The sequence below is a fragment of the Rhinatrema bivittatum genome, chromosome 17, assembly GCF_901001135.1.
Source record: "Rhinatrema bivittatum chromosome 17, aRhiBiv1.1, whole genome shotgun sequence".
In the NCBI taxonomy this organism is placed as follows: Eukaryota; Metazoa; Chordata; class Amphibia; order Gymnophiona; family Rhinatrematidae; genus Rhinatrema; species Rhinatrema bivittatum.
In genome coordinates, this window is record NC_042631.1 from 30237539 (window position 1) to 30263013 (window position 25475).

The following is a 25475-nucleotide window of genomic DNA, read 5'->3' on the forward strand; positions in this document are numbered from 1 at the left end:
TAGAGGCTCTACTGCCAACGCCCCTCTCCTGCTGGCAGGGTCACAGAGTGTTGGAGAGAGAAAAGCACCCAGGAGGTGAGAGAAGCAGCCTTCAAGCTGAGGGATGGGAGGCGGGTGAGAGAAGGACTGAGGGAGGAGGAAGGGATGCACAGCTGTCCTTGGGGTTGTGGGGGTCCAGTTGCTGCAGCTGCCCCCCAACATCACTTCCAGTAGGTCAAGAGCTACTGCAGGCTCAAGTATGAAGAGGGTCCCCGTTTCCCCCCACCACCACCACCACAATACTCTTCAATCCCATTTCGGCCGATTCGCCCTAGGCCCCACTCCACCCTGGAATCACCTATGTTGAATTTTGGAATACACTGAAGAATCCAAGGCTGCTGCAAGATGGCAGAGCTTATGAGATTTGCCCCACTTCGAAAGGAAAGAATTCAGAACAATGAGAAATCAGAATAATCAAACCGTGGATAATGGAATGTACCGGTGTGCAGAGATTACTTCTGCTTCAGAGGAGCAGCAAGTACCAAAATAAAAAATTTGGGACAGTTAGGTTAGGTATAGGAGGCGAGGAGGAGAGGGGAAGAGGGGAAGAGGGAGGAAAGTTAGGTGGGGGGTAGGGGAGTTTCCTCCCGGTTTGCTCCTTAATTGGAGCAGACTGGGAGGAGAGGCCCAACTGCGTCGCTGCGCGTATTTTGTGAAAATTCCCATCCCCTGGGTGCGCCGCCCACACGGATTTTAAATTGTCCATCAGATTTCATGACATACGCGCACATGTTATAAAATCCGCATGTCCATGTGGGTGCACCAGTCTTAAAATTGACCCTTTAATGAGTACACCGGTTATGATCATCTCAAAGTGGTGCAAAAATCTTTCTCTCATACACACAGCTATACTGAAAACATTAGTTTCAGAAAGACACTCGAGAGGAAAATTGGATTTAAAATTAAGCACCGTTCAATATCTGTATTTAATATAGGTACTTAAGCTTTAACTTGAAAGAAAATGGACAGAAAAAAGCAGTCTGCTTTTACTGAGGACTTGCATTTAAATAGGACAAAAACAGAGAGGTAAATGCATACCAAAAACCAGTAATAAACACACAGAAGAAAAAAAGGAACACAAAGGGAGGGTGATTTTCAAAGGCACTTTCCTTGGATAAAACAGCTTTACATGCAGAAAAAGCCTCTCACAAAATTGCCTACTCAATATGCGGATAAACTTGGACGCGGGAGAACAGTTGGTGAGGGATTTTGACTTGTGCGCAGACTTCTGGATTTTCAAAAGCGTGCAAGTAAATTTCCACAGGAAACTTGTGCGGACATTTTAGCAGGTGTCACGTGTTGCAGGGAAATTCGTTGGGATCATTTTCAAAGTGAACATATGCACGTAAGCCTGCTTTGAAATGTGGTGTAATTTACGCGTGATGTTCCAAAATTACCCCCTTAAAGGTAACCCAGTAAGCTGCTAGTCTGCTGCAAAATATTAAGGGTCCTGGCCTGTAATTCTTGAAGACAAGAACCCACGTGTTTGGTTTTTTTAATGGAATAGTTCCCATGCTGGCAACCTGGACATACCATGCCACAACAAAACACAAGCAGCAAAAGTATTTTCAGACAAACAAATGGAAGAGGGAGGGGAGAGGGGAGCTCTGAAGACCTATGCTATAGTCTGGATTAGGTTATCACTGACGTATTTCTTTTCTCAGCCTTTTCTCTAGGACACGGGTCCTCAACTCAGTCCTCAGAAATCATACAATGTATGCAATGAAAGCATGCAAATATATCTCATTGATATTCATTGTGAATATCCTAAAACTGGCCAGGCAGTATCCGAGGACTGGACTGAGAGCCACTGCTCTAGAAGATTCTGTCCTCACTGTAAAGGACACCATAAGTTCACCACCTTTGTTTTTTTTTTTTTAAGTCTTATTTAACAACTTTTCTCAGTTCACCAGCAGACAAATAAAATACTGAAATCATAAATAAGTGCTGCATACACAGTTCCCCACATGAGAAACAAGTGTCAATTATCAACACAAAACCCACATTACGAGGGTAATTCCATTACAATACTCCAAAGGGGGGCTCTACACCCAACATATTTGTAATGTGCATTTTGCAACTCTTATCTCAACAACTCAATATCTGCAATATCCCTCACTTGTTTTCTCCAGTAATCCAAAGAAGGATTAGTTTTCCAAAATGTAGCTACAGTAAATCTGGCAGCCAGTAATAGATGACCCACTCTGTTTTGATTTTTCACTGGTATCCCAGACTCCGACTATTTGCCCAGCAACCCCACTTCAGGCCCAACAAATACTTCAGACCCCAGAGTATTAGCAAACTCTTGCATAACCTCAGACCAACGGTAACATACACTTTGACATTGCCACCACATGTGTATAAAGGTCCCAACCTCTCTGTATCCCTTCCAACAAATTCTACTCGTACCTGGAAACATTTTTGCATAATATACAGAGGTTCTATACATTCTGTGCAATAGTCGAATCATTAGAGTGGCTCACTTAACCCATATTGAACTCTGATGAGCATCTCTCCAAATATATTTCCAGTCTCTAATAGGTTAATATTTAAATCCCTATTCCAGGCATAAATAAGGGCTTGTGGAGTTTTGCTGCCAGATTTACAAGCAAACAGACTCTTGTACGATAGGGTCACCCCATATCTACAGGCATCCGGGTCACTAATGAATTTCTCAAGGCCATTCAACAGCCACAAAGGGCCTGTTAGACAGTCTCTCAGATAAGGCCTGCCTCTCTTGCAAATATTGCGCATACCCATCTGAACTAATGTTAAAGCCCTCTACTAACGTGTGGAAGGTCTCTCCATTCCCTCTGCCCCCCACAGCTGCACTACAGTAATCAAATCATGTTCCTTCCAGGCCTTTATCATCGGAGAAAATGATTGACTCAAAATATTTGAGTTCCCATATATGAAAGACATAGGAAGAAGATCCACATCTGTTCTATTCAAAAACTTAAGCACCTGCTGCCACACTCGCATGTATGTGCTAAAATGGGGCTATTCCTACAGATTCGAGGGAATGCGGGAAAGCAGGAGACAAAAAAATGAAGCATTGCTAAATCTATAATATCCGCCTGTTCCTTTTCCAGCGTCAACCAAGAACTGTATCACAAATCCAGTGCTGTAAGCAGACCAACTTGGCTGCCCAGTAATAAAACTGAAGATTAGACAATTCCATCCCCCCCCCCCCTGCTGTTTATCAAGCCATAGTTGACAGTTTAATACGGGCAGGCTTAGAATGCCAAATACACTTACTTATCAAGCTATTCAAATCCAAGAAAACCTATGTTGGCACTGTACAGGGAACATGCTGAAATAAGTATAACAATTTAGGAGAAAATATTCTTAACAAGCTGAGTCTACTCACCCAAGTTATAGGAAGTTTACCCCACTTTTAGAGACTATGTTTAATCTTCCTCAAAGTGTCAAAAACTTTTATGGAACAAGTTGCAAAAATCTCTAGGGAAATAAATACCTAAGTAAGTGAAACCTTCGAACACTCTGTGGAACACATTAAAGCATTCTGGAATAGGCATTTTAGGGTCAATAATAAACATTTCCGACTTTGCAATATTGATTTTATAACCCAACAACATCCCATATCAGTCTATCAGAGATCACAAAGGAGGACCTGAAAGAGAAGGGGCTGAAAAATATATAAGTACATCATCAGCATACATAGAGATCTTCTGTTCCCTCCTACCCAACCAAATACCTTAACATGAATGTTCTGTCATATTGCAGCCGCAAAGGGTTCAATAGCTAAATCAAATAGTAATGAGGATAAAGGGCAACCTTGATTTGTACCCCGAGCAATATCAAACCAAGGGGATAAAGAACCAATAATCAACAACCGGGCCAGAGGTCACTCATACATTGCCTTAATCCAGCTTAAAAATCTATCTGGCACCTGCACATAATTCAGGACCCGAAAAAGAAAACAATAAAGCCTGTCGAAAGCCTTTTTGGCATCCAGAGACAAGATCAGGGTCGGCTTACCAGCCTTTTTTGTCATATGTAATATATTAAATAGCCTCCTAGTATTGGCTGTGGAAACCCACCCCTTGATGAACTAAATTTGATCGCAGTGCACTAAATTTGGTAAAAGGGACTCCAACCTCAATTGCATAACGTTTGCCAGTATCTTTAGATCTGAATTAAGCAGAGAGAATTTCTAACATGGAAATAGGCGAACCCAACGCCACCACCTGGGCATTCTGCAGTTCAAGGAGCTCCAAGCCCACCGAAAAATCATTAATCACATTATCATCCACCAAATGGAGGGGGCTGCATAAAGTTCAGGAAAAAAACGAATGAAAAGATTCTCAATCTGTTTGGGATCAGACGTCCTGCTGACGTCTTAAGTTCTAAAATATGAGATCTACCTGCACAACATTTCACCATCCTAAGCAACAAAGTACTAGGTTTGTTTCATAGAATCAAAGTCTAGAGTACTTAAGCACCTGAATAATTTTTCCCAATTTCCAAAGTACCCAGGTTTTTATGAGCAATCTCCAACAACTTGTAAGTCCGATTAGAGCAATCCCTTTTGTGTTGCCACTCCAATTCCCTAATCCTCTCCTCAGCTTATCCGCCTTTAATCTACGCACTTTCTGAATGTGACTCACAAAACTAATAATTTTGCATTGCAAAAACACTTTAAAAGTCTCCCACCGCAAAATAGGAGGATCATTCTCAGGATTAAACTCAAACTCCATCACCACATCCTTTATCAATTTCGGAAAGCATTTGTACCCCAGCAGCAATGTATTCAATTGCCAAGTGACTTGACGGGGTCCAAGGGGCACATCATTAATCAAGATCTGCACAGGATGATGGTTTGATAAAGCACATGTCAAAATTACACTTTCCTTAACCTCTGAGAAAAAATTTGAAGTACACATAAAGTAGTCAATTCTACTATACATATGTCAAGGGGAGTAAAAATTGTAATCTCTCTAACCCTGGTGATGTTTTCTCCATACTATCAAACCAAGTGCCTCAGTAATATTATGATCCCATCCAGACCCCCACCACTTCCTTTTGTTTGTGAAGTTTTATCTAGGTCGTGGTCGGGACAAATATTCATAACCCCCCAATACAGAAATTCACAAATCCAAACTGAACTATTTGGTTAATCAATCTCTTAAACTCCTTATGATCAGAGTTAGGGCCATAGATATTAACAAGGGTAAATGCCACATTATGTAAAGAACAATCAAGTATAATGAATCAATCTCCCTTCAGGGTCAGAAAAAGACCTATGAACCTGAAGAGGTAAAGTTTTTAGCAACCAGAATACAGACCCCTCTGCACCTTGAGTGATAAAAGACATAATAAACAGCCCCCCACCAAACCCATCTTCAATTTCTCATGCTCTGTCTTAGTAAGGTGTGTTTCCTGTAACATCAAATTCTGAACTTTAGCACGCTTGGCAAATTGAAATGTTTTTACGCTTCAATAGGAGAGGAAATACCCCTAACATTTTGAGAAACACAGTCAATCATCTTACTCATTCTCCTTCAGTATTGAGAATAATTTTCAAATCAACCAGCATCAGTTGTGCCCAAGATTTTTTATAAATTAGAAAAGACCTCTCTGGATCCAGAGAACATAGAAAGAAAGGAAGGAATGAAACATTATAAAAGAAAAGTAGACCACAATGAACAAGTGCATACAACAACTCAAAGTCACACCAAATGTCCCCACATTTCTTAACCCAAACATCCCACCCCCACTCCCACAACAGCTTCCTCCCAGTCTCCCAACAGCCCTCCACCCCAGGACAGACCATAAAACCTGTCCCAACCAACCCCAACAGCTCCCACAAAAGCCCCCTAGATGGGAACATCTTCATGATCTAAGGAATGAAACCAGCAACTCCATAGCCAAAACTACCCAATAACCCCCAAACCACAAAATACAACACCCCCCTAGACCCACCCCTACTCTAAACCCATCTCATACCCCCTTCCTCCCCAATCCCATTTTATTTAGCTCCCCCATCTTATACCCAAAAAACACCACTTTCCCCTTCAAGGTAGCCATTAAGCTGCCTCCACCATCAAACAGTGCTATGAAGAAACATAGGCAGAATATAAAAACCTGGAGCTGAACAAAAGGAAAAAAAAAAAATCAAACAAACAATGGCAAATGAAAAACAAAATAAAAAAAAAAACACAAAGAAAGAAATAAGGTTTAAAAAAGTCATCTTGACTTCAAAAGTACACAGGTCAGATCCCAAGTCAGACTGAGTGTACATGGACCGGGTTCTGGAGGAAACCTCGGTCCGTGTCTGCTGCTACACAGGCTGGAGGAAAGGGTGAAAAACAGGATGTTTCAAATGAAGGTGGAAAGTGGTGTAGCCTCAGTACAGGCAGGAAATTGCCATTCACTCTCCTCCCCTTCCCCAAACAAAAACCTTTCCAATACCACCAAAATAATATTCTTCTCCACTTATGCTCTTCTACTCTGGATATTCAGAGGGCAATTTTCAAAGGCATTTCTGTGGATAAAAAAGCATTTTAGAAGTTGGTCTAACAAAGCCGTGAGGAATGAAAACAAGGAGATGCCGAAAGTCCTCAAAATTCTTTATTTAAAAAAAAAAAAAATTGATCCATGAATGCATTTTATCCATGGAAATGGGAGACCTTTAAAATTGCCCTCCCATTGTTCATATTGGGGGGGGGGGGGGGGAAGCAGGGAGGTGTTGGGGTCTACGATGTGCATCCTATCTGATGGAAAAATTACCTGCAGAGAAAGCAGACCCAAATCCCTGTGGCCAATTTTTCCGGGGACAACCATTCAGGCAAAACTGCCCGCGTAATTTTGCTTTAATCGTTGCCAGCACTGCAGGGGGGGGCTTATTACCCACCGGGTTTGCACCAACACGGCCAGTTTGATTAGTGCCCCCTCCGTGTCGCACCTTCCTGATCTGTTAGCGCCTGTGTGATGCAGCCACCCTCGCCATGCTATCTTCCACGCTCTCATTTCTTACCGGAATTCTCGTATGTATCCATAGCATAGCTCTCCGTCTTCCTCTCATCTATCACATGGTCATAGGTGATGTGTGGAATGGGTAACATTTTGTCAGCAGAACCCACTCCGTTGTCCCTCTCCACTTTAAACTTCTTCTTTTTCACCTGCTGGTAAAATAAAATATACTTTTTACATTTCGTTTTTAAGAACTCAACAGAACGTCCAGATTCTGAGATCATCATTTATTTAAATAAGGTTTATGCCGCGAATCATGAGGGCAATTTTCAAAGTGATTCACGCAGTAAAGAGCATTTTATCCGGCTTTCCGAAAACAGCTCTCCCTTGATGTGTCTGAAATTCCACGCAGCTCTTAGCGGCATAGAGAAGAGGCATGCCCAAGAATGGAGAAAGTTTAGATCGGGATGGAAAGCATGCATGAAAATGGCATTTTCAAGCCTACGCACATTTACTACTCCAGAAAAAAAAAAGCCACCCGTACACAAAGCAGGTGCTAGTGCCTTGGCTACATTTTTCCTGTGGTATTTTCAAAAGGAAAGTACGCATGTGCGTTTCCTCTATAAAAAAAAAAAACAACAAAAAAAACAAATAGGTACAAAGCTTGCGGGTTAAAAAAAAAAAAAAAAAAATACTACAGACTTTGTCCCAGCGAGGACAGTTTGAAAATTGTCTCCATGTTTGTAAGTACACAGTCTGGCAATGCCCCAGAGAAATAACCCATGAAGTCGACCACATACTAAATGTCCTACCATCAGCTCAACACTGGCCTTTTGGTTCATGAAAATCCTGCAGCTGAGAGCACAGGTGGACAAAGATTGAAAAGAAAGAAGAAACACAGCCAGTGTGGGCATGGAGCAGTCAAAAGAAAGCAGAACAAAAGGCTTTGGTTACTGGTCATACGGGCCGAGTCAATCTACTGGCATCTCTCTGTAACAATTACTGCCTGGTGTTTGTTATTCTGCCTGGTCAACTCCTCCTACAGTACATTTTTTTTTTTGACTCTCAGTGCATTTACTATAAAACAAGAATCCAATTTTACTTCTGCCAGCAAAAGCCAACATGACCAGCGTCTGGTGCATTTATTGATAAATAATAATGTGGCAAACATTTTCACAGAAATTTTGCCTAAACTCTTCTACGCAGAAGTATTCAGGACTTTGTTTGACTGCTCAGGCATCCCAACCACTCCCCCTCCAAAAAAGGTAAGCTGCCATGACAATACCATCGCCAGTTTCTTGGGTTTTGGACTAGGCGACATCAGTTGATAATTCCTGGGAGCTTTCCTTATGTATATTTTCCAGGTTGCAGAATCTGGGTTTTCCGCTGCGTAGCACCTCCAAGCAGTCTGAAATAAAAGCACACATTGTTTGCTCTTTTGCTTGTTAAGCCGCATAACAAAACGTTACCGCTCGCTATCTCATTTGGGATACAACAGTGTAGATGAATATAGGGGAATGCGTTATAGTGAGATTCTGTGACATAATGGAAACCGAGATCTACACTGGCTTTAATGTCATTATAAAAAAAGAGTAGGTCGGAATAAACATTTCCCCTGCGGATTCCTGCTTTCTGGTAGAGACCCGCGTGTACAACGTTCAGCGGCGGGAAAGCCGCGGTGCCCCCGGTTACCTGAATAAGGGACGCTGCAGCTGGAATCTGACGGTTGAAATGTTTCTGCCTTTGCTTTTGCTGCACTTTAAGGGCAAAGCCTGAACCAAGGATTCCCTGTGGGAGAAGAAACAATCAATCTACTTGGGTGAAAACACAGTCTGATACGTTTTGCGTGCTTCGGCTCAAAAACCTGGCTGAAGATTGGGAAATGAGCCCAGACTGGAGGCAAACTACTTGATCTTACGGTTTACTGACATTAGAACCTATTGATTCCAGACCAACAACAACATTTGTCCTCAGTTTAATTTTTTTCCCTTCCAGTCAGCCTATCAAACCCAGGATGCTTCCCTAACATAGATAATACCAGAGAGTTAGCTGTTCAGTCTCCCTCCTACCTTACAACATGGTAAACTTCTATAAAATGCTCATTTTCAATCTTAATTTCTGTCTGGGGAAAAAAGCCCAGATTACAGGCCCACCCTCACTGCCCTACATAAACGCACTGTTCAAATCAGATTCTCGAGGCTCACGTAATGCTTTACGCTTATTCATTCCCTTCCAGGGTCGCTTACAACATAAAAAGCTTTAAGATCTTGCTTTTCTATGACTTTAGATCGCAAACTGACAACTGGCCAGCACCCATACTGGGCGGACTGGAAGGATCACTTTGTTCTTTGCCGTCACTGACTGTTACCATGTTACTATAATTCTTGCTGAAGTTTAGCAACTCTTACATCAAACTGCATGAGGATAGCCATATTATTTGCATCAAAGTCTGCCCTAAAAGATCATGCAGCTGCTTTCCTTCTGGGCTTACTGCTGCCACAATTGTCATAGATACAGGAGGAGCAGTGTGGCCGATGGGCAACTACTGTGCTTGCAAAGAAATGGCTTGTTAGCAAGGCAATCTGAGGATGAGATGCGGTCCCAACTATCAGATAATACAAGTTTTTCTAGATAATGGAACATTGGACCGAGGGCCGCATTCCCCGATAATGGAACTTTGGATAAAAAGGGTGTTCTACTGTGAGTCGTGAATGCTTTTTAACATAGCCTTGCTGTATGGCAATACTGTTTGTGGCTTCTCATCTCCCTCCAGTTCAGAGAAGCCATAATGCCTTGGATGTGGCTGGCTGGCTGAGAAGAGAGAGAGCGAGCTGCTGTATAAATCTCTGACTGCATTTTGAAAGTGTGTGAAGTAACGTCTGCATGTGAGAAAAGGAATAAAGTTATGAATGAAAGGAATAAGAGGCCCACAATAAAATATTTGGGGTGAGGCAATAAGGGATGGATTTAGGATTTTTCTGCCTTTAGGTACTTTCAGCCTCCAACCTTCTGCCCGGGGCTGTTATAGGATAGCAGAGGGCTGCTTTCTGTTGAATGAGATTCAGCAGAGTTGGAAGGCAGCAAATCTTATCCAGCACCCCCTAAATGCACCCCCCCTCCTCCTAAATGTTCGCCACACTAGGCACAAACATAATGGAGGCCTATTGACAACGCCAGGGTTGGATGCAATTGCTATCTAGGTTCATGTGGAGGTTATATTAAATCAAAGCTGTTTTTAAAAGTAAGCACTGACATTCCTTGTGGAAAAGTGGAACTTGCCTTTTAAAAGTGCTTTTGCATAGACATAGATTTACAATAGAAAAAGTATATTAATATTTTTTTGCTGGGGTTATCTAATAAATTAAATGAGTTTGTTCCACCTCATTTTTCTGTTGTTCACAAGGCATAAAGCTTTAGCTATGTCAAAATTGCTCCTATAGAAAGTAATGGGAGCAGTATAGCTGCAGCCGTGCTCTAGCCAAGATTTAATCCAGCCTTGAGTAAATCTATCCAGTTTGAGAGCAACTGGAGACTAGTAAAAGGCACATATGTGTTTGGATGAATGAGCATTTACAGACTGAGGGGAAAAAAAAACAAACAATGCAAGAATTTGGGTATTAAATCATTTTAAGAAAAATAATTTCAAGAACACACACACACGTGTTGACCAAACATTACAGGGGTAATTTTATAGCAGGCCATATACAACTTGCGGGCTCTTATGCACCCTAAGTTACACCAAAGCAAATTTAGATGTATAAATTTGCTTCAAAAATAATCCCAGGAAAACTACCTGCACACAATTATACATATTTGGTGAGTGCAGTTTTGCCGAAAAAGTTTACATGCAGACTTTTGAAAATAAAATTTTTTTTTTAAAAGTATGCATGGAAGTCCCAACTCCTGCCCAGACTCCAGTCCCTGGAAGGCCTCTCCCCTATGTGTACAAAAATACATACATTCAGTGTGTTTGCACGTAACTGTATGCACAATTATCTAAAGGGCCATATCTGTGGTAAAGCACAAATTTACCACGGAAGTCCCTTTATGAGAACACAGACCCTGTACAGTAGTTGTAGAGATCTGTGCGATCAGATATGGATAGGCACCGGGGGTAGTCAAAGCACATCCTAAAATGCATGGTGAGAAGACGCACAGTAAAGGCCATGGCTCTAGCTTGACTAATAAATCCCACTCATTGATAGCTCAATAATAAGTTCCTATTGCTATGGTGGATCTTCATCACCCAGGTTCAGAGATAAATATTCATACATTCATTCTGCTATATTTCAGTGTTTCATGTCTATAATTATTTCCATAAATACAAACCAATTAGAGAAAATATGGATAAAAACAAACTTAAAAATGTGTGTCAGATTCAAACCAGGTTAACAATCGTTCTGAATCTTCCACATATATTCAAAGCAAAATTTTGAAGATCCAAACTTGGTCTGGATTAGAGGAGATCTGCTTATCCCTAACAGTCACATATATACACGATTTGTTCCCTCCCCATCACTGACATATACAAATACTGGTCCCATACAATTTAACTGGCAAGAGAGAGTCTTTTAAACTTGAAGCCAAATAAATACAATCCATCATTCAGAAGCTTTCACCATCCTTTACCTTATTTCAACAAAAATGTTTTAAAACCCGACTAGAGGAAGATGAAGGATTAGGTAAAATTAAGGAAATAAAAATGGACATATTTAATTGGCCAAAATGCAAGCTCTGTGGTTATCCAAGAGCTTTTCTAAAGTTGCTTTCCATACTAAGTCCAGAAAAGTTAAAACAGTCAGAACTGAAAGCCAACATACCGCAGGAAGAGCAAAAAATGAGATTGCAAACACCGAAAAACAGGAAGCAATGGTCTTTCCTATCCATGTTTGAGGTACTTTGTCACCATAACCAATGGTGGTTACAGTCACCTATAAAAAAAAAAACCATATAGACAGACAATGTTACAAAAAAAAAAAAGAAAGTGAAGGCACAGCAGGCATCATGTCACATTTTGGACTTTGTTACAACGAGAAATCAGATATCTGTGATAAAGGCTATTTTTACCACATTAATACCTCCTTGAAATATCTGTTTTATGTTGCTAATTATACACAGATACCTCTTTCTATATTTAATGCACCACGCGGTTCTGTAATGTCTGAGTTCTGAATGTTGTACTTCAGGAGATTATAATAAGAAACAGGGGAGCGATTTTACAGATAAGCTGACAATTCCAGCCCTCTGGGTATCCATGCATAAGAGAGGGCCATAAACCTGCAGGTACTGCAGATCACAGCTAAGTGAAATAAGTGTCACAGATGGGAGGGGGAATTGGGGTTTCCTGCCTGTACTAGCCCTGTCTTTAGTCCATACCACCTGTGCTAGCTAAATTGTAGATTTGCTTAATAAATAGTTCTACCATCTGGCAAATAAGCTGAACCGAGGTAGAGACTATCCCCCACCTCTAAGTGCCTATGTATGACTTTAGATCATTCTTGCTAACTTATGGTAATTTGATGCCACAAGTCACCAAGTCAACAGGTTCAAGGTCACCCCAATGCATTCTACAGGACAATAAACACATGAGCATATTAGGGTGGGAATTAGAAACCCTGAATTGGATCAAGATCTCAGGATGACATGGGTCTAGGCTGCTAACTCCCTGAGGAATACATCTGAGCACAGGAGAAATACTAAATTCAAGATTTTGGGAGCACCAGGGTGCATGAAAATGTCAAAAATGATCACTTGGGAGTGTCTTCTCCTTGTAAAGATGAACTGGACCCATCACAAGAGTTTCAACAGCTCCCCTTATTTTTAAAGCTTGCTGGCTTAGGGAAACACCTGCCTCCAGCTCATGAGGAACATGCAAGCCACTCCTGGTTTTTCAACTCGTTCACATGGAAAATTCCAAGAATGCTTTCAAAAAACAAAACAAACAAAAAAAAAAAGAACCCAACCAGGATGGATTCAATTGCTCTTTAAGGTGGCCCTCTCAGAATCTATTGCAGCAGTAAGAATCAGCAAGTACAGGAGAAAGAACGCATGCTAGGGTATCTCTTCTTCTATCGATCTCAGGGTCATCTTCCATATTCTAAAGCATAAACAACTTACCACGCCCCACCACAGGGCGTCTGCATAGCTGCCAAACTGGGTTTGTCCTGAACCGTCCACAGCATCTTTCTCAGCAAGATAGACAAAATAGGAAGAGAATATCAGACCCAAAAATCCGATGTACAGGGTTGTTATCAGTTCCTACAGGCAGAAGCATAAAAGAAAAGAAACCAATATGAAAATCTAACAGCCATAATAGATGTGCAAATGATTAATTCACAGAAGCTTTGCAGACTGGAGCTAGAGAATTCCCATGAATTATATTATAAGAAACAAAGCTTCTAGCCAAACTTCCATGAGTGCTTAAGAGGATATTTGATCTGAGCACCACATAAGGATCTTCATTACAGTTTGCGGGTGTTTACCTTTACAGCCAAAATAAAATTGCAAGCCAGTGTCAGCAGAAAAGTCCATAGAACTTAAAAGGGATACAAGCCTGAGCCAGGGCATGAGATCTGGAGACTGATGACATCGTAATCTGTCTGCTCCTGCTTAGCAGCTTTCTATTTGATTCTCTTCTGGGTCAACTGTTTTTCTAAGTCATACTGAATAATTGTGAAGCTTTACTTACAATTAAAAACATAAAGCTTAGATCATAACACAGCACCGGCACCAGGTCCATAATACGATTAAATCTAATAGAGCACGTGAGTCAGTACAGTCCATGCCAATGTACTCTCTAAGCTGCATGATAGACCAATATCTTTCTCCCTAGCAGGCATGCTCTAGCTGTCCTGTGCTTGAAACCCTGTGGGGACTGTTGCCTACAGAAGCTGCCGTTCCCTCGAAATTTAAACTGCAGGAAAAATGGAATGCACCTGGGGAGAAGAAAAATGTCAGCAGTGTCCTGCGTGCACCATGGGGGGAAGATCAATATCTATAATGATGTATGGACCAAACTTCTCCACAAAAGGTGAAAAACAGGTTCACAGCTGTCCATCTTTCTAACTCCTGCCCCCCTCCCCCCGGACTGCAGCCTGCATGCTTCTGAACTGTAAAAGGCACAGATGAAACGAGCTGTAAGAAATGCAAATTGCATAGGTTAAAAAAAGAAACATGTTATAAATACAAATGAGGGTTCTTTGCAAAATGTTGGGATTGTAATGATGCTGGATTGCTACAGCATATGTACAACCAGAGGACATCGAACTTATGTACAGTACAAGTTAGTTTTATAGTATTGTTATCTCAAAATTTTATGTATATTACTTGGGCAAACCGCTATGTACACATTATTTGTATGGAAGTTTGCTGTCTTCAAGATTATTAAATAAATAAATACATAAATTCTCTTGCTCTCTCTCAGCTTACCTGTCTATGAATGAAAACAACTGATCCCAATAGCCTCCAGGTACCACCCTGGCGGTCGACATGTAACATTCGGAGAATCTGCAGAAACCGGATACCTCTGAAATAAAAATAAATAACCAGATACAGTGAAAGGCGGAATGAAGGCGCGACCTAGTGGTGTCAGAGCACTAGGCTCTCATTCAAGAGCTATTCGAGCCTGCTCACCCCCTCCTCACCCGTTGACACTACCACTCCAAATGACCTTGGACAAGTCACTTCTCTCCCCAAGCCTACATGGAGCATTTGACTCAACCTGGTTTTCCTGGTCAACAAATGGAATCATTATTAAGATATAAGATCTAGGGATATGGTTCACTTCTTTAAAATCAACCAGATGAGTTTAAAATAATAGGGAAAGAGATGCAAAAAAAGTCAGTGCTGTCTTATTTTAGGCACAGAAAAAACTGCACCATCTAAGTTTTCATTGGTCAATTTTTATAAAAATTTTTTCTGAGACTCCACAACATTATGACCTGTTTTTTCTTCTAGAACTTGCATCTCAAGAAATCTTGAAAACATAGTTCAGAGTCTGCCAATACAAGCAGAGAGCCATTAGAGTGGGGGACATTAGGAATTCTTCATTAGCATGGTTTTACCATATGTGGGTCTAGTCAGACAAATGTGATCAATTTCTTTGATTAGGTGACCAGACAGTTAGATCAAGGGAGAGGGTCCATAGAAAGGAGGCAATATTGCCCATGGTGAGACCTCACTTGGAATACTGCGTACAATTCAGGAGGCCGCACCTTCAAGGCAATATAAACAGGATGGAGCCTGTCCAGAGGGTGGCTACTAAAATGGTCAGTAGTCTTCATGCTAAAGAATATGGGGACAGACTTAAAGATGCAAACATGTGTATCTGAGTGAAAAGGTGGGCTAGGGGAGATAAGGGAGACAAGTTTAAATACTTCCCAGGTGTCAACGCATAAGAGGCCGGCCTCTTTTAAAGGAAAGGAGGTTCTAGAACAAAAGACCATGGGAAAGGTCTGAAAGGTGGTAAACTCTTGAGTAATGTAAGGAAATACTGAATTTCTTTGCAGAGAAGATGGTGGATGATTGGAACAGTTTCCCAGTAGAGGTAGTGGAGACAAGGACAGTACCTACATTCAAGAAAACATGGAATAACTAAGCAGGATCTCTGAGGAAGTGGCAGGGGTTGAAGAGTTGAGTAGTTGGTGTGAATGGGCAGAATAGAAAGGCCATGTGATCTTTTTTCTGCTGTCATGGTTCTATGTAAGCAGTACTTTCAGTCAGTAAACAGATGTTACTTAGAATGAAGTAGCAAAAGAAAATATGATTTTATATCCACCCACACACAACACACAGTTAACTGGCTAGATTTCTACTGGCCAGGCTGATCCAGCCGCGTTCTTACACCAGTGTGTGCATGGACTGTAGTTCAGGCAGTCACTGGGGTGGATACTGGAATAAGCCCATAAATGTAATGGGGCAAAACCATGGCTGGATCAATCTGACCGGCAGAAGTGGAGCCGGCTGATAACCATATAATCTCTCTCTCCAGTAAAACGAACCCTGCCTGAGTTCTTCCTGATCCAGACTAAGTTGTCAGTTCTTGCCTGTGACCGGAAAAGAATACAACACTAATAGAACCAAATGGTTATATCACAAACATTTTTAGACTAAATATTCTCTGGCATCTTAAACCTTTTTGTCTAATATGAACAGCTAGATCTAGGTAACAAAACGTGTAGGCTAGCATTATCCTTTGATGCACATAAGGCGAACCAAAAGTGATCACATCAAAGTTTCTTGATACATTTAAGGTTCCACAAGTGCATTGCTCTGCCCCCTAATAACTTTTCTGTTTGGCATGCATTTGCATTTGATTGCTCACCTTTTCAAACCCAAGCTCAAAGTGAGTTACATTCAGGTACAATGGGCTTTTTTTTCCTGCTCCAAAGGGTTTTCAATTTGAGGGGCCGATATAAGCAGTCATGTATTTTGCACTGAAATTCAGCACACAGCTTCTTAACCCAAAATCCTTAACTCATGATGCAGTAAGCAAATGGTATGCTAATGCATCAGGAGTTTTAAAAAATAAAATAAAATGCACAGACAAAAATGCACACACTCACCCGGTTTAAAATATATGCTCAGCCTTTTGTATAGGCTAAGCACACATTTTAACTTGGAGGAGAGGAGAAAGTATTTTGCATGCAAGAAGAAAATACCTGGAATATGCTTTTATTAATGATCACTTTTTTTTTTTTTTTAATAAAATACATTTTATACATTTTTTAAAATAAATTTAAATTGGCTGATAAAAGCAGCAGCAGTAACCCAAGCCCCAATACACCTCCCTCACTGTGTCCCTCTTGGCGTTACTCTTCTTTACCTGATCGCTGATGTTGCAAAGACCTGTCCATTGGAACCCACACAGAGAACTATCACTGAGGCAACCACTACGATTAAATCTGGGGAAGGAAAAAAATGCAGTGTTTGTGAATTATTCCAATGTTATTTTAACTTAGCTGAACAGTACTATTACAGTATTGAGGAGTCAACACACAGCCCAAAGATTTCTCAAATACTTTTATTGTAACCATTTAAGATTTTTAAGGTGGAAGAGTCCCATATTAGCCTGTCAAAACTAAAAAGAAAAAGCAAGAAGGCAGCTGGGTGGAGATGATCCCCCTGTAATGCCAACTGGTATTTGGAGACGTGCTCCGCTCCCTCAAGATAACGTGACATCAATATTACTTCAGCAGGTGATTTCAGTAGTCCCAAATGCTTATGTCTTTAAACATTCATTAGCTGTATAAAGAGTTGTTGTTTTTTTTAAACAAGGTCCAGCTAAGAGTTGTGTTGCTGGTGAAATAAAGCAGTGACAGCAGCTGTCAGGGCCTGTGGCGGTAAAATTTAAAAAACATCAGTTGCTCTGATGATCACAAGGCCTTGGCAGTGAGAGACAGAGACCAGGTGAACCCTGAAGTTGTGGCTCTGGCTGCAATTAGCTGGGAGCCAGCAGAATGAAGCCACATGGGTTTGTTCTTTTTGTTTTGTTTTGGTTTTTTATGGGAGGAGAGCTAGTGGCATAGACCTGATCAGGGAGGGTTTTTGCCAGAGGCAGCATCTGGCATAATGTTGATTGGGAGAAGCATGATTTACTTTGGATAAATGCACATAAAATCGCTGCTGGACAGACTGGATAGGCCTTTTAGTCTTTATCTGACATCATTTACTATGAGAGCACGATAAGCCAGCTGCAAACCAGATGTGGCAGAGTGAGCTCGGGGACATCACCGTACAGGGAGCAGATAGAAAGCAGCAGTAGATTGGTGCTTTTGGCAGAAAAGGCTCAGGTGGTGGTAAGAGCCGCAGGGATCAGCTGGCAAAGTGTTTTAAAAACAAGGTGGGCAGGCAGCAGTGATCCATGGCAATGCAGGGCTTAAGGGCTGGAGAACAGTATTTATTTCAAATGTCCTATATTCCACCAGCTCAAATTTATATTCTCAGCAGAGTACAGGCTTAAGAACAAAAATAAAAAACAATACCAATGGATAAGTAAATTGCAAAATAAACAGCCAACTGTTAATGACACAGTAAGCAAATTAACACAAAAATAAATTACCAAAAGATCTCTTATTCAGAGCGCACATGCTCCGCTGCAGCAGCTAACTGACCAGTAGGAACTATCCAATGCTAGTCCACCACTCTGTTTCTTCTGTGACACCTGCATTCAAACACTTGCAGGCTGGCATGACTGCTGTTGATTTTGCAAAATCAGCGGCAGCAGACTTAACAGCCAGACCTGCATTCTGGGTAATGCATGGCCTGGGTAATGCATGGCCCATGTTTCAGCTTAACAGGAGAATAAGGTGCATGCTATTTAGCCTCAGAGCAGAGGGAGCACTGGTGCTGCAGAAGCTTAACGAAATAAACTAGAACAGTTATAGAAAAGAAAGCATGTTTGCTTACCTGTAAACAGTGCTATCCATAGACAGCAGGTTGAGTTAGCTGTTACGCATGGGGAGTCCCAAGCTGAAGGCTGCACAGCGGAATCACTTACTTAAGGACAACTGAGTCCAAGTGAAGAGTGAACTACTGGGAGAAAAGGCTATGCAGAACTGCTTGCCCAAATCTACTGTCACCTTGGGACATGCTATCCAATCAATAGTGACATGCAAAGGTGCGAACAGACAGCCAAGTAGCAGCTTTGCAGATATCTTCAACTGGAATCACCCTGAGATGAGACACTGAGGTCGCCAAGGCTCACTTGATGAGCCTTGACCTAATCTGTAATCTGCAAGTCTGCAACTATGTAAAAGTGCATGATACAGTTCGCTAGCAAATTGGACAGAGGTTGTTTGGCAATTGTCCTTCCCAATCTATTGGGATCAAAGGACATGAACAGTTGAGAAGCTTGATGAAGTTGAGACCTCGCAGCTCTCTTACAATCCAAGGTGTAGAGGGCCCATTTTCATTTGTGTGCAGGAGGTCTTGGAAAGAAAATAGACAGTGTAGGAGTCAATTTTCAAAGGGTTTAGGCTCCTAGCTTTTGGAGTTAGGATCCTAAATTGAGTTTCTAAATTGAGTCCCTAAATTTAGGAACTTAAAAAGTTGGTGGCCACATGGGCATAGCAGGGTAGAGAAACAAAGTTACAGATGATCAAGGATTTAGCAGAATAATCATTTTGCTGGTGAGAAAAAAAAAAGATACAGTGCCTTATTTTTTAATTGCTGTAAATTAGTAGAAAAAAAATTGCAAGGTTATTCAACAAAATTCTATATAAAAATGTAATGGATTGTCTGTTAGCTTAAGTTGCCTTCTCCAGCAACGAACAGGCTTGAATTAGTCATTAAGCGTGGGTGACATCACCCAATGGTGCTGATGTGGACCCAGCTCTCAGAGCTCAGCAAAACTTTATTCAAGCATGCGTGGGGGATCCCCTGTGCATGTACTGCTTTGTGATCCCCTCGTGGCATCAATTTAAAGAAGAACGAAGAACTGAGAGGCCTGGGCCAGACCCTAGCTCGAGGCCTAGGCTTCAGGACCTGGCCTCCAGGCCTAGCCCCAATCTCTGGGCCGAGGCCCAGGCATCATGACCCGGCCCCCAAGCTTGGCCCCGGTGTCAGGGCTGGGTCGAGGCCCCAGCATTGGGACCCGGCCTCCGGGGCCAGGCTGCAGCATCAGGTCTGGGCCCAACCTCTGGCCTAAGCAGAGACTGAGGTCACAGTGACCTACTATGGCCTCGACCTTGCCAGCAGATCCCCACCAGGCTGGGTAGTGAGGGCCCTTGCATTTTTCTGGGTGGGAGGGATGGGTAGTGGGGATGGATCAGGAGGCCCAGTTTTCTTTCTTTGTGTTTTTTTTTTTTTTTTTAATGCTTGATTCTGTTTTGGTTTTTTTTTTTTTGCCCGAATGAAACGAATCAAACATTCCATGAACTGAAATTCGTGGGGGAAAAACACTCCCGAAAACGAACTGAAAAATGAATATTTTTTTTACCCCTGCATACCATCACTATCCATGGGGTAAGATACTCTACAGTCAAAGAACTGTTAATATATAAAGCATTTTAAAACTGTTATTGGGAAAAAAATTATGATGCAGTAGGATTTTACATTAAAGCAAAATTCCAAATCAGACAAAGGCCTGGAATGCAATTTTTTTTTTTTTTTTTACTCACACACTCACCTATTATAGAAATTGGTTTTCTAGCAAAGCGTAGCCTCCCCCAAAATCCAACATATTTACTTCGGCATCCCGCGGACCACAAGCGCACCACATATTCTGCTCCAAAGAACACCACCAATACAATTTCCTGCAAGAAGCAAACATAGAACCTATGAGTAATCTGGGGTTATGTCTGCTCCCAAAAGCTTTTAATCACGGAAAGGAGGAACATGAGATGTTGGTTAGTGGAAGGAATTCAACATTAGAATTGCTGCAGTGAAAAAAAAAACAACACTCATTTCATAGAAGCAGAATCAACAATGGTGTAAAACAGGTAGACAAAAAATGCAGCAAAAAAAAAAGTTTCCCCCAGTTACAGAGCAGAAAATAAAGTTTTCCGGGCCCATCTGAATGGCAGCCAAGCATCTAAGAAGCAGCACGTTCAGTAATTTATTCCACCAAGTTTGGATACTCATCCCCACTCGTGTCTCTTCTCTTTCCTTCCTGAACACATTGTAGCCCAGTATGGCCATAGCCCAATCACGGGACTTTCTGGACACCACTTCTGCAACAGCAGGCAATATCTAGATCTGCTTCTGACATTAGTCTGGAATTTTAATACCTAGATTGTGAGCATTTCTGCTTGTAGCCTTCCAGATATTCCTTCTCTCATCTTCCATGTCCTCATGTGTGCCCCCCATCTCTTCTCTGTTTACATAGCTTTGGTAGATATCCAATTCTGAATTTTTCTCCACTCTCTTCCGCTATTTCTTGGGGGGTGACAGCTTGATTTAAATTGGCTTCCATCTGCCACCCCCTTTCATCTACTTTAAACTCCTGTCCATGCATATTCTGCATTTTACTGTCTCAGATGCAGGCCCATCCTTCCTGTATAGTCTGATTTGCCTATTTATTTATTTTATTTAAAAATATGTTTGTTTTGCCTTCCACAAGCCACTGCCATCCTAAGCGGATCACAGTATAAACAAACAGTAAATTCATCACAGCCAACAATGTATTAAACAATGAGAAAAACTAATCAAATTAAACAGATTAATCAAATGCTAGTTAAACAAAACAAAAAAAACCAAACAAACATGCTTTCAACTGTTTACGAAACTCGTTGTAATGTAAAGCTCCGCTCTGTTCTATGTAAAGCTCCGCTCTCTGTTGGGCAGTTCATTGTTTTATGTAAACCGGAGTGATTTGTAGTCCCTACAAGAACTTCGGTATATAAAAATTAAAAATAAATAATAAATAAATAAATTAACCTAACCTCCAAAAGGTAACACGTTCCATAAAATGGGTGCCCTTGTAGAAAACATGCGCTTGCGCATCACTTGAAGATGTGATTCCCTCTGACCGGGATGCATGAGATGCTGCTTGTCCAAGGACCTCAAATCTCTATTGGGACAATAACTCTGCTAAACATTGCCTAAGTATAATGGTTCCACCTCTCTCAAAACTTTAATGTCAACATTAACACCTTGAACTCATTTTTTTTGTGCTACTGGCAGCCAATGAAGCTGCTTTAAAATGGGAGTGATAGGATCTTTCCTATTACATGATGCAATCAACCTTGTAGCTACATGTTGTATCAGCTGCAAAACTCTTAGCTGACATATCGGTAGGCCAATTATAATAATGTATTATGGGTAAAATGACAGCTTGGACAATATTTTGAAATCCATCCCTTGATAAAATATATTTCAAGCGCCCTGTAGATTCATTAGGCAATCCAATTTCTGGTATGGGTCGTCCAATCCAGAGCATTTAAGCCAACAATCCTCAGCCTTTAAACACTCTGACAATCTAAATTCTCAATAATGGGGTAAACTAAGTGTAAGTTGTCAGGATAAAACCAAAACTTAACACCATATTTCTGACTTAACTAATGTAAGTAGATGTTAAACAGCACCAACAAAACTGTTAAACACTGCAAGATGCCCGATGTAATAGGAATCCATGACGACTCACCTGTGCCTGCAGTTGACGGTTTGCTAAGAAAGATAAATAAATAGGATGTCCATAAACACCTATCTATCTCTGCTGCTTTTGACTGTGAATCACACAATCCTCCTTGAACGGATGCGACTGATTGGCCTAGGTGGGAATGTACTGACATGGTAATTTCCTCATTACTACTGCTCTCCACCGATCTAACCAAAACAACTGGCACCAATCCTTGAGCCATGCACTAAAGATTTTGATGTAACCTAGTCAATCCTGTCCTTTACCAAATTTATTATATCCAGGTAATACCTTTGAGAGTACTACTGTTTTTATGTGCTGCCTAAGACCCTTTTATAATTTCTTGAACTCGTCCTGTGTACTACACTGACTTGGTTTGGAGCCAGGTCATTTGCCCGTGTAGGAGATTGGAGCTGTTAGGCATATCTCAGGCCAGACATACGGGCCAATACAGTAAAATTTGCAGGAAGCGGACGAGCGGCGCTCTCCCGGCGCACGCACAGGCCACTCTCCTGTGCACGCGATACAGTATTTTAATTTATTTAAATTAGGCCCAGCGGTAAAAAGAGGCGCTAGGGACACTAGCGCATCCCTAGCGCCTCTTTTTTGACAGGAGCGGCGGCTGTCAGCGGGTTTGACAGTGTCGGTTCTTGAGCCCGCTGACAGCCACGGGTTCGGAAACTGGACGCCGGCAAAATTGAGCGTCCGGTTTTCAACCCATGAGCCACGGGCCTACTTCGATTTTTTTTTTTTTTTTTTTACTTTTACCCACCCTTCGGGACCTCCGACTTAATATCGCTATGGCTTGGCTTGGCTGCACATTTTACTTTCTGTATCGCGCGGGAAAAGCTAATAGGGCCATCAACATGCATTTGCATGTTGTGGGCGCTATTAGGTTCGGGGGGTTGGACTTGCATTTTGGACGCGCTATTACCCCTTACTGAATAAGGGGCAAAGCTAGCACGTCCAAAACGTGCGTCCAATTGCGAGTTAACAGTGCGCTCCACCGGAGCGCACTGTTAACTCGCTCCACCGGAGCGCATTGTACTGTATCGGCCTGATAGCAAGTAATAGTTCAGCAATAATCAGGACCGGATTCAAGTGTCATGCACCCATAGGCAATGGGGGAAAGAGGATAGAAGGGGATGCAAATCTCCTCTCTAGCATCCTTCTCCTCCAAGTTGTGGCACAGGCTCCATGGCAGCAGCAATGGCACCTGGAAATTAAAAAAAGACAAAAAACATGCAACACAGGGTGTTCTGCAGCCCTTGCATGCTACAGGCCCTGTGGCGCCCTGCCCTCACTCTGGTTTACAAGGAAACAGGAAGCCGTATGGGCTTCCTGGTGGAGGAGAAGGGCACAGAGAAGAGAGACTTGCTTGATCACCAGAGAGGGAGAAGATAGGTAATAAGGAGCCACAAAGTAACTGCATTTATAGGCGAGTAAGAGAAGCTTGGACTTTATGCGGAAGTTTATGGGAAACCAAAGTAGCGACTTGAAATGAGGGGCCACCCGGCCATAGCCATGCTGAAGGAAGATAAGTCATGCAGCCGAATTTTGAACAGATTGCAATGGGAAAGATGATTCAGTGGGAGGCCTGGGAACAGCCAGCTGCAGCAGACTCAGCAGGAGGTGATAAGAGAGTGGATGAGGAGTTTGGTATCCTGCTGCTCAGCAAGGAAGGGACAGATTTTAGTGACCTTAGAGAGGAAGAAACGATACAGCACCTCTGTGCACAACGGGGCCGGCGTGTCCATTAGGCAAACTTCGGCGGTCGCCTAGGAGCGCCGAGCCATGGGGGGGGGGGCACCGAAGATCAGCCACGTGGTGCCGCAAGCGGGGCCTATCCCGCTCGCGGCACCACGAGGCTGCTCTTCGGCGCCCCCTATGGCTCGACGCCCTGAGAAGCACACAGTCTGCACTGAAGCAGGTTGGGGGTAGCAGCGCAAGCGTCGCCTAGGGTGCCCGATACCCTTGCACCGGGCCCTGGTGCACAATGATTTGCCCACCTCTGCACTTCTTGGAATAGAGAGCAATTTAGCCCAGGCAGCTGGGACCATGGATAATTTTTTAAGCCAAGGTAAAAAAAAAAAACAAGAACAACCCATAACAGAGGTTTATCTGGTGAGAGTGTTTCTTTCTTTTGGTGAAGCCTAAGCTGGGAGCCCTGCCTCCTGTTAAAGGCTCCCAAGCTCGGCTGTAGAACAGGAAAACTAACCGCTATGCAAATACGGACTGTCCAGAAGACAATGCGACCGACAGGCAATCAATGGTTACTGTCAGGCGACCCCTCTGACTGACAGGCAGACAAGTTTAGTGAGCACCAATTGTTCTATAGACTCCCGGGACTGGAGAGAAGGACTAGACGCTTACACCCGGAGACATTTTTCACTTCTGATGTTTGGATAAAAGCTCGCTGACCTAAGTGGGACCTACGGCATTCAGGGAACATCGGGGGTGAAAGTGCACAAGCTGTTATTCATGGTCGTACACAGAACTGCCAAGCCTCCATTAGCAAATGGTGCATTCCCTCCCTCTCTACTCGTGGCTGTGGGGGCAGACAAAGGCATCTTCAATATGGGCCCTGCACACATCTAACTAGTAAGCCAGCTGCGTGGGGGTGGGGAGGGGACGGGTGGAGGGGGATGGTCTGACTTTGCCACTGCAAATGTGTCTAGTTGTCAGGAAAGGCTAACGACGAAAAAAAAAAAAACTTGCTGCTTAAATCTGCAGTAAAGATGACTCTTAGAGCAGCGGCAGCACAAATTAGAATATCAACTTCCTTGGTCCCAACACTATTGGTTCCACCTGTATCTATCTAGGGGTCCTATTTTGGTTTGTCCTGATGTATTTCATCTTTTTTTTTTATTTTTTTTTTTAACAAGGGTGTAGGGTGAGGATAGAAAAGAAGGAAAATAAAGGATGTGCTCTTTTAAGTTCTACTTAATTTCTTTTTACATCCCATTCAGCCTTTACATTTTCAGTGTGATGCCTGAATAAGGGGCTGGTAAAACACAGCACAGCAGCACCCAGATTTGCTCACAGTAAACTCATAATGGTGGGAACAGCCAAACAAGAAGAATTTTATACAACCTTAAACACTTACATGCTTCAGGAATTCAGAGTGAAACAAAGGGGGGATCCTAAAGATTCTTTTGCTTGTTTTCACTGACAATTAAATTATCTTAATAAAAAAAATTTTCTGCCAGTATGGCTACTTGCACACAATTCCAGACAAAGGGTTCCTGACCAACGCACCTCTGGAACCATTATTCAATGCATGCGGCAAATGGACCATACCGAAACCATGATTTAAATCCGTCACAAAACCCAGGGATATCGCAGACTTGCAGATTATGCAAATATTATATGTGAACCTGGGCCATTGAGAACACTTAAACTGGAACTGAAAGGAACCTCTCTC

At 42.2% G+C, this 25475-nt stretch overlaps 1 protein-coding gene across 10 annotated transcripts in view; it reads right to left on the reverse strand.

The window, feature by feature from the left end:
* The window catches only part of KCNQ1 (potassium voltage-gated channel subfamily Q member 1), a 640238-nt gene that overhangs the window by 425722 nt on the left and 189041 nt on the right, over window positions 1–25475 (reverse strand). For 8 of the 10 annotated variants that reach the window (XR_003853206.1, XM_029582321.1, XM_029582322.1 and 5 more), the window contains 8 exons: window positions 20102–20228; window positions 16799–16877; window positions 14404–14500; window positions 13093–13233; window positions 11796–11906; window positions 8668–8763; window positions 8261–8383; window positions 7040–7187 (listed from right to left, as the gene is read on the reverse strand). Coding sequence is in view for 9 of the 10 variants with exons in the window: in XM_029582321.1 (XP_029438181.1) it covers window positions 7040–7187; window positions 8261–8383; window positions 8668–8763; window positions 11796–11906; window positions 13093–13233; window positions 14404–14500; window positions 16799–16877; window positions 20102–20228 (922 nt within the window). In the remaining variant the exon portion in view is untranslated. The remainder of the gene's footprint in view (window positions 1–7039; window positions 7188–8260; window positions 8384–8667; window positions 8764–11795; window positions 11907–13092; window positions 13234–14403; window positions 14501–16798; window positions 16878–20101; window positions 20229–25475) is intronic. The other 2 variants (XM_029582314.1, XM_029582316.1) reach the window with 1 other exon arrangement.